This window comes from Budorcas taxicolor, chromosome 16 (genome assembly GCF_023091745.1).
Source record: "Budorcas taxicolor isolate Tak-1 chromosome 16, Takin1.1, whole genome shotgun sequence".
NCBI lineage: Eukaryota > Metazoa > Chordata > Mammalia > Artiodactyla > Bovidae > Budorcas > Budorcas taxicolor.
The window spans coordinates 61,543,102-61,559,954 of record NC_068925.1 but is presented as its reverse complement, the minus strand read 5'-3'; the positions used below and the strand labels follow the sequence as shown (position 1 = coordinate 61,559,954).

At 38.9% G+C, this 16,853-nt stretch overlaps 1 protein-coding gene across 2 annotated transcripts in view; it reads right to left on the bottom strand.

The window, feature by feature from the left end:
• Positions 1-477: 477 nt before the first annotated feature.
• Positions 478-16,853, bottom strand: part of SOAT1 (sterol O-acyltransferase 1) — a 64,693-nt gene continuing 48,317 nt past the window's right edge. For both annotated transcript variants that reach the window (XM_052654232.1, XM_052654231.1), the window contains exons 5-16: positions 15,794-15,853; positions 14,443-14,550; positions 13,415-13,697; positions 11,712-11,790; positions 9,590-9,671; positions 9,262-9,307; positions 8,086-8,215; positions 6,704-6,801; positions 5,352-5,450; positions 4,167-4,302; positions 3,439-3,584; positions 478-1,070 (exon numbers count right to left, since the gene is read on the bottom strand). In XM_052654232.1, coding sequence (XP_052510192.1) covers positions 1,014-1,070; positions 3,439-3,584; positions 4,167-4,302; positions 5,352-5,450; positions 6,704-6,801; positions 8,086-8,215; positions 9,262-9,307; positions 9,590-9,671; positions 11,712-11,790; positions 13,415-13,697; positions 14,443-14,550; positions 15,794-15,853 — 1,324 coding nt within the window. In that variant the 3' untranslated portion in view covers positions 478-1,013. The remainder of the gene's footprint in view (positions 1,071-3,438; positions 3,585-4,166; positions 4,303-5,351; positions 5,451-6,703; positions 6,802-8,085; positions 8,216-9,261; positions 9,308-9,589; positions 9,672-11,711; positions 11,791-13,414; positions 13,698-14,442; positions 14,551-15,793; positions 15,854-16,853) is intronic.

Sequence of the window (16,853 nt, the reverse complement as noted above, 5' to 3'; positions counted from 1 at the left end):
ACTACCATTAAGAATAATTGAGTGAATGCAAAAGCCAGCTTCTCTGGATCTTTAGTACTCCCTTTAATATTAATGGTGGTGATTAATACTTACGATACAGACTCACTAGTCTGCAAAATAACTGAAGTCAGTATTCATTAGATAAAACAACTATACCAATGGTTACTTCTAAATAACTTCCAAGAAATTATTACCTGAAAGTTTAAACAACAACAAAAAATTTATCTTCCACATAAGTTCTACAATAAAATAGTTTAAACACATGATTGATTCTGTCATACATTAGAAAATATTTTTCTTTGTCTGGCCTCACTTCTTTTTTTCTTCCCACTTTTGTCCCCTTCGATATATATTATGGATGCAAACTCAAGAATTCAAGGTATAAGGGATAATTTTGCTTCACAGATATCATGACTACACAGTATAACAAAAACAAGATAAAAACTGAATAGACCTGAACTTAAAAAAAAATACAAATTAGGATATGTAATAAGATTGTATTTGGAAAAATAGATATTTTCTCTACTAGAAACAGCAAAACATTCCACATTATTTTCTTTCCCAACTGCATGGTTAATTAGCAGACATTCCAATAGTGTGCATGAAAAAATTTCTAAGTCACAGGTACTTAAGTGATTTCTTCAGCAGTGTTCTGGCTAATTCAGTGGCCAAGAAAACATGACGTTTGGTCTCTAATTAGATGGAGTTAAGAAACAAAACCAAATTTCTGAGACTTAAGCTGATATGACTTAACAAAAATCTGTCGTTACATGAGCTACAAGTTTCCCTTCTCCCAAAAAAGAAAAAAATCGACTGCTTAAAAGTGTCCAAACTTCCAGTAAACTTCTAACAGCTCATTTTCAGGTGACCTAGGAATGGAGTGAGCCATCTGTAAAGCCTGAAGTGGTCCAAACAACACAGATAACTTCATGATGGCTGAAAACAGACGCTGGCCCCAAGTCAGGTAGAATACCCAATCTTCAGTGTCAAGGAAGGAATCAAAGTCCAAGCTTCTAAAACACGTAACGACAAGTCCAGGAACGTGGCCGAATATAATCCAGAAACGTGGGCTTCAAGGGGGGGAAAAAAAAAGGAAGAGTAGTTTATTTGTATGCTCTGTATATATGAGGTATGGGGTAGATTAAGGGGGTGCTGTTACGTATTGTACTGTCTTTTTAAAACTTTTATTATGTATTTGTTTATTTTTGGCTATACTGGGTCTTCGATGCTGCTCGGGCTTTTCTCTAGTTGTGGCGAGTGGGGGATACTTTCTAGTTGCGGCGTGCGGGCTTCTCACTATGGTGGCTTCTCTTGCTGTGAAGCAGAGCCTTTAGGGTGCAGGGGCTTCAGGAGCTGCAGCCCATGGGCTCAGCAGTTGTGGCTCCCAGGCTCTATTAACAGCTCAATTGCTATGGCACATAGGCCTAGCTGCTCTGTAGCATGTGGGATCTTCCCAGCTCAGGGATCGGACCCAAATGTCTCCTGCGTTGGCAGGCAGACTCTACCACTGAGCCACCAGGGAAGCCCACATCCTGTACATGTCCTAAATGCCTTCCAGCATTTAAGCTATAAGCAGCTCACTAATTCGAAAAAAAAGTCCACCATTTTTATCTACAGCACAGATTTACTTGCTTTAGAAGCTTTACATGAGGCTAAGTCCAGTAAAATTTACAAAACGGCATGGACTCCTGACCAAATTTCAAATAGACATTACCCTTTTTCTGTATCTTGCGTTTTATTTTATGAGCACCACCCAAAATCTAAATGGTGGTGGGTTAAGGATGATAATATACACAAATTACTATAATAATACAAAGTTTAAAATTTCTGAATTATCTAAATGAGGAAGAGGAGAAAGTTCAGAAATAGAAGAGACTGGAGCAAGAACTGGAAAAAGCTTCATGGGTGACACTGCATCCCAATTGGATTTTGATAAAATTTGACAGGTGAAATCTGAGTGCAAAGAGCAGACTGACGAGAGACAAGAGTTCAGAGCAACTGGTTCAAATGCACAAAGGGGATTCGTAGGGAATAAGGAGGGGGTTGAGAGCAGCACAGCAAGATCAGGGTGGGCAGCAGAAGCTTCGGGAGGGAAACTGGTTGATCTGATTTCGAGTATCTTTAGTTATGGGCTCCCCAGGCAGTGCAGTGGTAAAGAATCCACCTGCCAGTACAGGAGGTGCAAGAGACGCAGGTTCAATCCCTTGGTGGGGAAGATCCCCTGGAATAGGAAATGGCAACCCACTCCAGTATCCTTGCCTGGAAAACTGCATGGAGCCTGGTGGGCTACAGTCCATGGGGTCACAAACAGTTGCATGCCACTGAGCACACATACATCTTCAGATATAGGTGCCAGGGAGAAATACCCAGGCGGACGTATCAAGCAGCCCCCGCCCCACCCTGCCAATATTTGGGAGTTATCTCTAAGCAGCGAAAAGCTAAAGTTCTAAGAATGACACTCTCACATAATGACAAAAAAGAAAACAAAAACAAAATAACAGGATTGAGAAAGTAGCTGGCATAAGCACAAGTAAGACAGTGAGAAGCTGCTGGGTGACACGAGGAGCTCAGCCTGGTGCCTTGGGACAGCCTAGAGGGGTGGGATGCCAGTGGTGGGAGGGAGGCTCAAGAGGAATGGAATATATATATATATATATAGCCGATTAAAGCTGTAAGGCAGAAACCAACACAACACTGTAAAGCAATTATCTTCCAGTTAAAAAATAAAGGGAAATCGGCTCATAGGCACATGGTCTAGCTGAATGCTGCTGCTGCTGCTAAGTCGCTTCAGTCGTGTCCGACTCTGTGCGACCCCATAGACGGCAGCCCACCAGGCTCCCCTGTCCCTGGGATTCTCCAAGCAAGAACACTGGAGTGGGTTGCCATTTCCTTCTCCAATGCATGAAAGTAAAAAGGGAAAGTGAAGTCGCTCAGTCATGTCTGACTCTTAGTGACCCCATGGACTGCAGCCTACCAGGCTCCTCCGTCGATGGGATTTTCCAGGCAAGAGTACTGGAGTGGGGTGCCATTGCCTTCTCGGGAACACTGTTACGAAGAGTTTATTACTTCAGGAAGGAAGAGGTAAAAGAAAGATATTTGTGGGTTGGAATGGATACACATGCCACTGAGAAAACCCTGGAAAAGACCTGCACTTTCAGGGCACAGGAAGAATATTAGAAGGAGCTAAATAAAAATCAGATGAGGAGGGAAAAAAGACAGAACCAAGAACTAGGAGAGTTCATGGGAAGAAAACAAAAGAAAAGTTCAAGGACAGTACAGTAAGATTAGATAAGTTACTGCTTTTCTCCACACTTCTCTCCCCCTTAACATTAACTAATCACTGTCTCCACTACTCCCTTCCCCTTAATCCTGCCCACAACTCTCATAATCAGAGGACAAACAGGTTACTTTTCTACTCCAGTCTCATTGAAGACTCACATTTTTCAGAGGGCAGTGCTGACGTGCATACCACTCTTGAGAATAAAAACACAGGAGGACTCCATTGCCCGCAAAAAGGGAAGTCCACATCAGAACGTTCCAAATTGGTCTTTTCCGACTATCGTTGACAAGAAAGTTGAAAGCCACTAAAGTTATGAAAACAACAAAAGTTATATACAGTCATCAAAACAATCTACCAGGAGTTTAGGAGACTCAGATGTTTGCTATAATCATTCAGTTATCATAAATAGCTTCAACTGTGTATGTATAGTTCTATTCTGGCCACTGGTGATATAAGTAAAAACGAAGCTTCATTGTTAAAACTTACTAATCAGTGATTATTCGGAAATTAGTCAGTATTCCGAAAACATATATTCCATGAAAGCGTTCATATTCTAACTTGTCCCTCTCCACCCCACCCCAAAAAAGGGTTAGTTTTTTTCAGACTGTGAACACTGTGTTAAGAATGGCCAGGTTTTTAATAGTTTTTATGAGCTACCAAAGCAGTGGTATCAACAGTCTTCAAGAGGTTATTTATTTAGCTCACTTCCCAACGTCAAAGTGTAAACATCTTGCAACAGAACTGTGTATAATTACTCAGAATGAATGTTCTTACTATCTGGCAAACACAGCCTTGATATGGTACGAGTACTATCTAGTTTTCTGCATCAATGTTCTGTTTTCTTTTAGCATTATACTCAGTATTCACGAGATGCTCAGATACTCACTTCCAAAGAACATGAAGAGCACAAAGAGCACTGGATAGAAAAAGTTCAGGCACACAGCCAAGGCGTACTCGTGCACCACGGCCGACACGGCAAAGACCGCCAGCATGGCCGCTGCCTTGAGCCTCTTTGTGAAAAACTGCAGTGAAAGGGAAACATAACGGCAACTTTCAAAAAGTAAGTCATCGAATGTGCACTGCACAAGACACAATGAAAACGTACTAAAGGCACCCATTTAATTAGATCTGTTTGATTTTCTAAGTTTACTCCTCGGAGTAATACAAATGTACTAAAACAATGACAAAAAACATCTGTGCTTAAAAATCCTTATTTCACTACATGAGGCATTTCCAAAACTAATGTTGAAAGATTGAGCATATCTTCAAAAACATTAATAACTTATATCTGTAACACACTATGGTTGACAAAACATAGTTTTCATTTATAAATGGACACAGATTAACACTGTACAGTAGACTGGGCAGGTACCATTTTTACAGGTAACAAAACTAAGATTCAGAAACAAGGGACTTGCCTCATCCATAGTCAAACTACCCTTACAAGTGAAGGACACTCAAATATAATGTCATTTGTACCATGACACACTGTCATTCAGCCAATAGTGCCCTTACTTAACAATTCAAACCTACAATCCAGACATCAGTGTTAATCAGATACCAGTGTTAACTGACTACATTTAAGTCAGCCTAAATAAATTCTGTTGTAAAGAATGTCTGGAAGACATACATTAATAATTTATACTGGAGAGTTGTAAATTCGACCATAGGTGCTTTCTCCACTTCTAACAAAAGGAACAAAAACAAAAAACAAATGGAGAAAATTAGGGGGAGACTGGAGATTATCTATTATTATTATTGGAGATTATCTGACTCCTTAAAAAATATGTATCAACCATTACTAGTGGATCATTTCAGCTTCTCCAATGCCTCCATGCATTCTTACATTGCAGCTGTGAAATCCAGAGCAAAGACATGGTCTTAATCCTAGCACATGTACACACTGGTCCTCTACACAGTACTACTCAAAGCAGAAGACTTCTGAGACCTTAAGGGCTCACAAGAAAATTGCAGACAACTAAGGATAATTTCTTACAGCTGTACAATACTAATACTTTCTGGAAAAGAATCTCTGTTTCTTCAACAATTTCAACTAAACCCCACTGCTCACCCAGAGAAAGTCCTTGTAAGCATAGTAATATAGCCAGTCATGGACCACCACATTCCAGGTCCTGTAATAGTTAGAGTACGATGTAGAGTTCCACCAATCCTGAGGAAAAAAGCAAAGGTGTAAACACATAAACAAAACCAAAGCCAAACCTCCTGAATATTCCCAGAGAATAGACACACATAATGAGACATCCAGAGACTGTTATGATAAATTGCTGGTCCACCCACTGATGCAGAAAAATCTTCAAAGGCATTTTGGTTATTAGTGTTCAGTGTGACATTAATCCTAATTCAACGGATGATTAAGTTCCCAGGTTCATTGTTTCTCATCGTCATCAAACAAGTTATGATGGAAGGCACACCACATAATCATTCAAGATAAATAAGTAACCTAATGTTCATCTAAGTAACAATCACTTACCTTGCTAAAACACAATGAGAGAATTTGAAGGTCACACAGACTCAGACAGTGTGATAACCCTCAAGATCAGTCTGCTGGTATCATAAGCAGCAAAATGTTAGCTGTACAAGTGAGAGGGCAGCCACCTCCGAGTCATAGTGCTCCTTTAGACGTATCTTGTTCCCTCTAAGATCAAACCAGTGGAAGAAGACATCTAAAATTTACAGCACACTCACTGCTCTTTTTGAGAGAGGAGTGGAGTAGGCTTAGAATGTTGCCAAAACATCAACAAACAAAACTCTAGAGGACTTTGGGTAGGATTACAGACCACCACTGGGGGAGGAAATGGCAACCCACTCAGGCAATCTTGCCTGGAGAACTCCATGGACAGAGAAGCCTGGCAGGCTACAGTCCACGGGGTAGGAAAGAGTCGGACACGACTGAAGCGACTTAGGACAGAACACTATGAACCGATCTGCCTCAGCCTACAACTTAAAACCAACTTTGGAAGCATAAGAATGCTATCTGAAGCAGAATTAAAGCCTTTCAAAACAAAGGAGGGAAACGTTACTTCCTTCATGAACTGTTAAACAATCTTACATAGAACAATTTGCTGAGATCACTCCTACAGCACCAGACAGCCAATTTCAAATGAATAAAAAGTCAGCAAAGTCTCAGAATGCCCTCTGGACACATGCTTTCCCACTATAATCACCAGTATGGGATCCAGCAGAAACCAAATCTGGATCTAAGGGAGCAGATGTTAGAGGTAGCAGAAAAGACAATACTATGCCACTTTTATCAGCAACAAAATTTCTGACTTAATATTCGTAAAACCTGTGGGGAAAAATGACTTCACATTTATGTTAAAAAGCTAGTAGCCAACAATATTCAAATACTTAACAATGAGGAAACAAAACGTGAAAAGGAGAATGAGTCCAAGTACATGTTACCTTGTAAAACATCCTGTCACCAAAGCGTAACATCTCAGCAAAGGCATTGAGCCAACAGTGCAAAAAGGCAAAAAAAATAAGCAACAGTATCAGCACACCTAAAAATAAGATGAACAATATTAGAGTCTTTCCAAATAGCTCATATACCAGTAAGTTAATTACATGTTGTCATTTGCTTAGCTAAATTACTTTGTAAAATTAAAGTTATTATTCCAGCTTATCATTCCAGAAAGGATATGGTGTCTTTTGAAAGCTAATTATTTCAACCCAATAAAGAAATGACTTTCTTCCAAGTGGGTTTTATAGACGAAAATGACCCAGCTTGTTTTTAACGGAAATGCCTAAATGTATGGCTTAACTTGGTAGTAGACTTCTGTCATTCTAAAATACTCCATGCCTTTGAATCCATCCCACAACCTGGAAGCAACTTTCTAATACCTCTCCACCAGGCAAATGCCTGTTTATTTTTTAATACCAAATACTAAATGTCACCTCCACTATAAACAAAGTTCATCAGCACTTTATATACATTACACAGTATTTTAAAATATCCATTTATATGCCCATCCCTTTCAAAAATATTAGTCTACTATGTATAAGACTGTGTAGGAGAGACTATGACTGGCTGACCTGGCTGTAACACACAATCCTTGAGCTTACGGAATTTGTAGCCTAGTGAGGAAGATATACATAAGTAACACGTACTCTATCAGAAGGACAGATAGACTTACTGGAGTAAATCTTGAAGGGCAAGCGGGGAGTGGTACTAGAAAATGTCTGGGGCAGAGGGAAAGGAAGAGAGGACATGACGATACCATTCAATACCATTTAACGGGCAGAGAAAAGAGAAAGAGTAAGTAAAGGGAACTGAAAGCTGCTCACTGCTGTGTACGGCATGGCCAGAAAGACAGGAAAGTAAGAGGGGCGAGAGAGACTGTACCATGCGGTCAACAGCATTCAATGCTTCGAGATCAAACAGATCTCGAAGATCTGTGGAGATCAAACAGATTAAGGGCTAAACCAACTACTGGAGGAGATCAGTGATTTTAATAAAGGCCATTTCAATGGCCTGGTCCGATGAGGAGCAGGAGTACAGTGACTGAACAGTGAATGAGAAGATAAAGCATAGATATGGACTATGTGCATTCACTACAGTCAGAGAAAGCAAAACTTGAATGAAAGTGAGATGACAAATAGAAAGGATAGCCAGAGATAGGAAGTATGCTTCATTTGTGGGATATACGGAAAGAGATCAAAGATGGGTATAGGTGTGTAGATGAGTTTATAGTGAAAAGCAGGTCAATCAAAGGTACTCATATGCAATAGCTTTCTGCTTTCCTTGCAACTTCATGAATGACCATATTAACCAGTAACCACATTACCTGGCAAGATGGAGTTAAATATACATAAGATCAGAACACGAGCGCTAAAGGGCTCCTGTTTGATATTCCGAAATAAGGGGGTGCAGAGCCTTTCAAAGATGTAGTACACATAAAAAAGGCAACCAAAAACCTGGAACATAACAAAGATAATTATAATAATGGTGGCTTGATCAGGAAAGATAAAAAGTTATTTTTTTCCTTCAGAAGAAGATACCTACATGATCCATAAACTAATGTACACACACACACACACACACACACACACACACACACACACACACACACACACCATTTAACATAGGGTATAAGACTGAACTTTAATCCTTCAGAGATAGTACTCTGATAGTACTCAAGATAGTACTCAATATCTATCATACCCATTCTCAAGCCTTTACCAAATGGCATTTTTAAAAGATCAGACTTTGAAATCTGCTTTTCCTGTTACATGAAACCCATAACAAAAAAACCTATTTCATAAATGGGTATTTGATTGACACAAGATTTTAAAATTTGTTCTTCTGGGATTTATGATACAGATAAAGGGTTGGGAGAGTGTCAGACCACATCTACACACATATATGTATCAATAATAAAAAATAGAAAGGGAGGGGGAAATTAGTGTAGATGCAAACTGAAGTAACCATGTAGAATTACTTTAATTACAATAAAAATATTTATTATAGAAAATTACTTTTGATGTATTGGCAAAACAAATACCAGTCACTGTACTGGGAAGAGTTTCCACTTACACAAGATATCTAGAATAGTCAAATTCATAGAATCAGAAAGAACACTGGTAAATGCTTGAGGCTGGGGTAAGGAGAAGGGACGGGGAGTTAGTGTTTAATGGGGACAGAGTTTCAATTTAGGAAGGTGAAAAATTTCGAGACATGGATGATGGTAAGAGTTGCACAATAGCGTGAATGTACTTGATGCCACTGAACTGTACAGTTAAACATGGTTAAAACAGTATGTTGTACACTATGTGATTTTACCACAATATTAAAATACACACACACACACACACACATATATATACATAAAAGACTTCAGTAAGAGTTTCAGAGCTCCTGGTAGACATAAATTTACCAATATTTTAAATATATTAAGTTATTATTGTATTCAAATCCCCATCTCCTACCAACCAACAAACCTCAGGCACTTCAAAAAACTTACCTGTGCAAACTGCATAGTCACATAACCCCATCTTACAGTTGGAGTCCTAAAAAGGAAGAAACAAAACAACTTTCTCAATAAATAACCGAACTTTAAAAAAGATCCTCACAGTATTTTCCCCACACAGAACATCATTTTTGATATAGGAAATACATGTCTAAGTCTGTTGAGAATTACTGCAATCAAATCAGATTGCTAGCATCACCATTTGGGATTTCCCATGCCAGCAGTAGTCCTGCTCTGTACTCCTACAGGAACTGGCCCACCTAACAGCCTTACTCCTGGCACATTCTGGTGCTATCCCATTTCTGCTTCCTAGTGCCATTACCTGGGATAGTTGTCACGGTAGATGAGGGTAGGAGCAAACAAGAAATACAAGTACTGGTTGACTGTGGGTACTGGAACAGTGCCTGGAAAAAGGAAACTATATTAGACTGGAGGCTCTTCATTTCCTTTCAGCAAAACTGAAAGGGGAAAATAAGCACAGAATAGGGAAGACAAAAAGCTACCTCTCCTTAGCTCATGATGTTTCCTCTTGCTCTGGCAAAATGATGACTTCTTATCCCTAAATTAACTGAATATTACCAATCCCTCTGTGGGCTTCCCTGGTGGCTCAGACGCTAACGCATCTGCCTGCAATGCGGGAGACCTGGGTTCAATCCCTGGGTCAGGAAGATTCTCTAGAGAAGGAAATGACAACCTACTCCAGTACTTTTGCCTGGAAAATTCCATGGACAGAGGAGACTGGTAGGCTATAGTCCATGGGGTCGCAAAGAGTTGAACACAACTGAGTGACTTCACTTTTAATCCTTTTAAGTTAAGTTATTCCTGTGACTCCTTGATTTGGAAGGAGATGGCACATAGGCATAAAGCACATAATGGATCTATTAACATTCTACATAGGCAGAACACTCTCTGACATAAATCACAGAAAAATCCTCTACGACCCACCTCCCAGAGTAATGGAAATAGAAACAATAAACAAACGGGACCTAATTAAACTTAAAAGCGTTTGCACAATGAAGGAAACTATAAGCAAGGTGCAAAGGCAGCCTTCAGAATGGGAGAAAATAATAGTAAACGAAACAACTGAAAAAGAATTAATCTCCAAAATATACAAGCAGCTGCACGCTGCTCAACACCAGAAAAACAACCCAACCAAAAAGTGAGCCAAAGAACTAAACAGACATTTCTCCAAAGAAGACATACAGATGGCTAACAAACACATGAGAAGGTGCTCAACATCACTCATTATTAAAGAAATGCAAATCAAAACCACAATGAGGTATCATCTCACAGCAGTCAGAAAAGCCACCATCAAAAAGTCTACAAACAACAAATGCTGGAGAGGGTGTGGAGAAAAGGGAACCCTCTTACACTGTTGGTGAGAATGCAAACTGGTACAGCCGCTATGGAGAACAGTGTGGAGATTCCTTAAAAAACCGGAAACAAAACTGCCAGACGACCCAGCAATCCCACTGCTGGGCATACACACTGAGGAAACTAGAACTGAAAGAGATGCATGTACCCCAATATTCACCGCAGCACTGTTTACAATAGCCAGGACACGGAAGCAACCTAGATATCCCATATAAAATAAAATATGTAAAATATATAAAATGGGATATTACTCATTTCCCATTGGAACGCATCTGAGTCAGTTCTAATGAGGTGGATGAACCTGGAGCCTGTTATACAGAGTGAAGTAAGTCAGAAAGAGAAACACCAATACTGTATATTAAGGCATATATATGAAATTTAGAAAGACAGTAACGATGATCCTATATGCAAGACAGCAAGAGACACAGATGTAAAGAACAGACTTTGGGACTCTGTGGGAGAAGGCAAGGGTGGCATGATTTGAAAGAATAGCATTGAAACAAGTATATTACCATATGTAAAATAGATGACCAGGGCATCTATTCTACCAGTCTCCTTTGATGCATGAAGCAGGGCACCCAAAGCCAGGGCTCTGGGGTAACCCAGAGGGATAGGGTGAGGAGGGAAGTGGGAGGGGGGTTCAGGATGCAGGGGACACTTGTATACCTGGGGCCAATTCATGCTGATGTATGGCAAAAACCATCACAATATTGTAATTATCCTCCAAATAAAATAAATTAAAAAAAAAAATTCTACACAAATAATGCAAAGTTGCAAGAGTCTAATAATCAGTGTTTTTAAATTTGGGTTGCTACAAAGGTAAAATAGAAACAATCAGGAAATACCAAAAAGTCTTCCAAATTAATACAGACCATATATATATATATAAATATAGATAGAGACATAGATATATTTCTCCTTCCTAACAAGTCGGGTTTGTTGTTTTTTGGATCCTTGTATTTAAAACCAAACATAATCTCTACAGAATGTAATATACAATCAATCCCAGTAAACACCCTAAAAGGTTGAAATACCCTATGAACAATCCTTTGAATTCTGGAATTACATACTTGATTTCTTCTCGGCTGAACTGAGTACCCGAGGCACATTCTCTCTGACAAATGAGTGGGCCTTCATTATAAAACGAATCTGCAAAGGAGAGGGAAGGAAAGATGACTTTTCTATCATTGTCTTGTCTCCTATAAGCAACCACTGAACAGCACAAGATTATAATCACATAAAGAGCTATTAATTTTGTATATGCCAACTCAAGCTCACTTTAACGGACTAAAACAGTGAAGACTTCTCAAGAGGGATATGTTATTACTCAAATTATTTTGCATCTAACACCTCTATTACATGTATATTATAAATTGAAAAATTAAAAGCCTGTTCAAAGAAAGTCTCCTGAAATAGTCCTTTCTATCAAACAGAGCATTACAGACAACCAAGCAGAGTACTGCTGTTACTGCTGTTCAGTGGCCGTCATGTCCGACTCTTTGCCACTCCATGGACTGCAGTACACCAGGCTTCCCTGTCCTTCACTATCTCCTGAAGTTTGCTCAAACTCATGCCAATTGAATCAGTGATGCGAAACAACCATCTCAACCTCTGACGCCTTCTTCTCCTGCCCTCAATCTTTCCCAGTGAGTTGGCTCTTCACATCAGATGGACAAAGTATTGAAGCTTCAGCATTATCTATCCTTCCCAATGAATAGTCAGGACTGATTTCTGTTCGGATTGACTGGTTTGATTTCCCTGTAGTCCAAGGGACTCTCAAGTGTCTTCTCCAGCACCACAGTCCGAAAGCATCAATTCTTTAGTGCTCAGCCTTCTTTATGGTCCAACTCTCACATCTGTATAGAACCACTGAAAAAACCATAGCTTTGACATGATGGACCTTTGTCAGCAGTGATGTCTCTGCTTTTTAATATGCTGTCTAGGTTTGTCATAGCTTTCCTTCCAAGGAGCAAGTATCTTTTAACTTCATCGCTGTACTCACCACCTGCAGTGATTTTGGAGCTCAAGAGAAGAAAATCTGTCACTGCTTCCACTTTTCCCCCTTCTATTTGCCGTGAAATTATGGGACCAGATGCCATGAACTCAGTTTTTTGAATGCTGAGTTTTAAGCCAGCTTTTTCACTCCCCTCTTTCACCCTCATCAAGAGGCTGTGTAGTCCCTCTTCACTTTCTGCCATTAGAGTGGTATCATCTGCATATTTGAAATTATTGTTATTTTTCCCAGCAATTTGGATTCTAACTTGTGATTCATCCCGCCTGGCATTTTCCATAATGTACTCTGCATATAAGTTAAACAAGCAGGGTGACAATATCCAGCCTTGATGTACTCCTTTCCCCATTTTGAACCAATCCATTCTTACATTATAGATAGCCAATATAAGTCAGAAAATTCTGAAGGGCATACAAGCGAAATAAATCTTTTAGATGGTTGTATGACAAACAATCAATCTGACACTTTAAAAGTAGAGTTTTTAATGACAAAAATATTTTCTAATTTAGATAGCTTCTACAAAAAATGTTCAAGAACTAAATTTGAATTCATCCAGAATAGTTCAATTTATTTCAATTATCAAGAATTAGAGAACAGCGAAGATAGAACAAATTTTAAAAGATGATCTAGCTAACACTTTAATTTTATAATTAAGAGCCTAAAGAACTAGATATGAAAATTTATCCAACTAATAAACAAAAGTAATTGAATTATTATTATTAACTAAGCAAATCATTGCACTAGGCCCACTCAAAATCTTACCTGTTCAAGTATAACAATGAACCGGGAAGCTGGTGGTAGTGTATATGCTAACACAACATAAAGTGGTCCTAAACCTAGAACTCCAATCTGGAAGACTACAAAAAGGAAGCAGTGTATGAAAGAATAGACCAATGGATGAGAAGTCCTGTGATAGCCTCTGGCCCAGCGTTGAAACAGGAAATAAGGAACTATAAGTGTACATAAGAACATGGTGAACCACGTCCACATAGCAACACTAAGTTTCCCAAAAGCATAAGACATGAGATTGAACTCAAGCACCAGCCTGGGGAGAAAAAACAGAATACAGAAGTGGATTTTTTAATACATACTTATTCATAAAATTCAAAACTTTCAGACCCCAAACCCTCAACTTTAGCAAACAACACTAATAAACAGAAGTCATGGACATAACATTTGTGCTAAGCCTCCACTTCACAATTTATTTATTTTCTAAAAGCCATAGGATAATATGGTCTTTGAACATATGATATCTAAAATACTAAGACTCAGAACTTCCCAGTGAGTAGATTCTCACATTAATGGATTTTTTTTAACTCTGAAATATTCTATGGCAAAGTTAATACCTGAAAACAGCAATCAGTTATGTACAAACAATGGTTTTTCAGAAAGAAATAGTACAATCTGAAAATCTAATATACATCATTATCTCAAATTTCAAACATTAAATTCCAATAAGCTACCCTATTTTTAGAAACAAAATATAACACATACCACAGTAGAAAATTGATGTTATATATACAAAATTCTCTCCAAATTTTCCTAAAGGAAAATTACCTAGAAACAACTAATATGGTCTATTAAAACAGATCATTTAAAAAGTTGAAAGTAATAAAACTTCTAATATTCTTTTTGGTTGTACTTTTCAAGAGACAGGAATCTCACTCTTGAACCAGCTGCTCTGGGATTTTCTGAAGCAGTTTAACTGAATCTTTTTTTCCCCCCAGAATATAAATACAGGGAAAACTCTCAACACCCCATGCATCCACTAAACAGGTATGCTGTCTTACCTTCCTTCATCAATATAATCTACTGCAAGTGTGCTGAGAATGAAGAGAATGAGGAGAGCAATGAACATGTGATATATTGTTCTGATGTGGTCCACTTCTAACAGCTCACTGTAAATACAGTTCAAAGAAAATTAATATTTTTTTAATCAATATTTTAAAACACCAAATATTAAAGACTGTACTTCAAAGTAGTTCAGTTCAGTTCAGTTTAGTCACTCAGTCGTGTCCAACTCTTCGCGACCCCATGAATCGCAGCACACCAGGCCTTCTTGTCCACCATCATCTCCCGGAGTTCACTCAGACTCACGTCCATCGAGTCCATGATGCCATCCAGCCATCTCATCCTCGGTCGTCCCCTTCTCCTCCTGCCCCCAATCCCTCCCAGCATCAGAGTCTTTTCCAATGAGTCAACTCTTCGCATGAACATGCTTAATCCATGCTCCAAAAATATCTCAACAGTAATCACGAAATATTACTAATGAGTATCAATATTCTTATAAAGAAATGAATAATAATTACCTATTCACAGAGCATTTCAAAAGAATTGCTCATTACCTACTCAAAATACACTTTTAATTTTCAGTTCACAAATGAAGTTGCCACAATTAGTCTACACAGCCTATTTTTCCCCCATAAAATCTACATAACTGCTATGACTGATCCATATTGATACATGGCAGAAATTAACACAATATTGTAATTATCCTTCAATTAAAAATAAACAAAATAAGGAGGCTTCCCTGGTGGTCCAGTGGCTAAGACTCCGAGGTTCCAAGGCAGGGGGTCTGGGTTTGATCCCTGGTCAGGGAACTAGATCTCACACGCCCCAGCTAAGAGTTTGTACGCTGCAACTAAAGATTCCATGTGCCTCAACTGAAACCCAGCACAGCCAAATAAATAAATATTAATAATTAATTAAGGGAAAAAATTCTGCACAACTAGGGTTCTAAAATAAGTAAATTTGAGAAAACTATCAAGTCTCAAAGCCTAGCTAGAGAGATGAAGAAAAACTTATGTATCAAGAAGGCAGCAATACTCTCTCAAAAGGGTTTTACCTAGTTGGGAAAGTTTTGTTCCAGCTCTTTGGGTAACCAATTCTCTGAAGCACAACTTCAAGGAATTTATCAGAGGACCCATAACCACTCTTACATACAACTTCTCCTTTGAAACCAGACACAGAACCAAAAAAATCAAAGGAGGAGCATGAGATACAAAAAGAAGTATCAAAACTAATGGATTATATGAACACAGAACAAACAAACATTCATAGATTAAACAGTGATTCTAATAAACAGAATAACTTGATTTTTAAAAATTCAAACAAATAACCAAAACAACTAAAAATACTTACTCTAAGACAGATCGCCTTATAACAAAAATCTTTCCATGTTCTGGAGGTGCTCTCAGATCTCTGGGAAGATCAAAAATTAAAATAAAATATGAGTACTTCAAGTATTACAAGAAATTTAAACCTATGGATAAAGAGAAGGAATAAATACTACCAACTATAGCTTGTAATATTAATTAACTGCCTTCTCACTATGATCCAGGTACTGTGTTAGGGTTTTATGCATGTTAACGCATTTGCTCCTTCTGAACAATGCTATGAGGTAGGTGCAGATACATCTGATTACGAAGGAAGAGATGTTAGGCAAACCTAACCAGAGCAGCACTTAAGCCTCCTGGAAATGCGCAGCCACCCTATGGAGATAGATGCATTCCTGGAATGACAGGCCGACAACCACTCTTTCTTCTCCTAAATATTCCTAAGGACAAGACTCCAGTCATACTTTACTCAGTTCACATACTATTATTGATCTGTCCTCCAAAACGGCACTGATATTTATGATCCCTTGTGCCTCAGCTGGTAAAGAACCCGCCTACAATGAGGGAGACCAGGGTTTGATCCCTGGGTTGGGAAGATCCCCTGGAGAAGGGAAAGGTTAACCACTCCAGTATTCTGGCCTGGAGAATTCCATGGACTGTATAGTCCAGGGGGTCACAAAGAGTCAGACACAACTTTCACAACAACAACTCCTAAGGTCTTCCAACAATCCCCAACAGCCTCATGATCTAAAAAAATGCCTCCAGTTACTAAAACCTCCCATTTTAACATCTATCTCTATCATCTTCTTCAAGGTTTCTTGTAGTACCGCTAGCACTTCTGGTGACTCTCCTGATCAAAACTGTTCTCCAGAACAGCAGACTGTCAAGAGACCAACAAGGCATAAAACCAAGGAAAGCACAAAAGGCCCATTAGCACACACTGGCCTTTGGCAGCCCTCCCTTCCCTCTAAGGCTCTGGATGGCTGACCAATAAGAATAACTACTTGCATTGTACTTTATTACAAGTACTGTACCGAGCACGATAGGGTGGCAGGATTATGACATACAGAAGAGCACTGACGCTG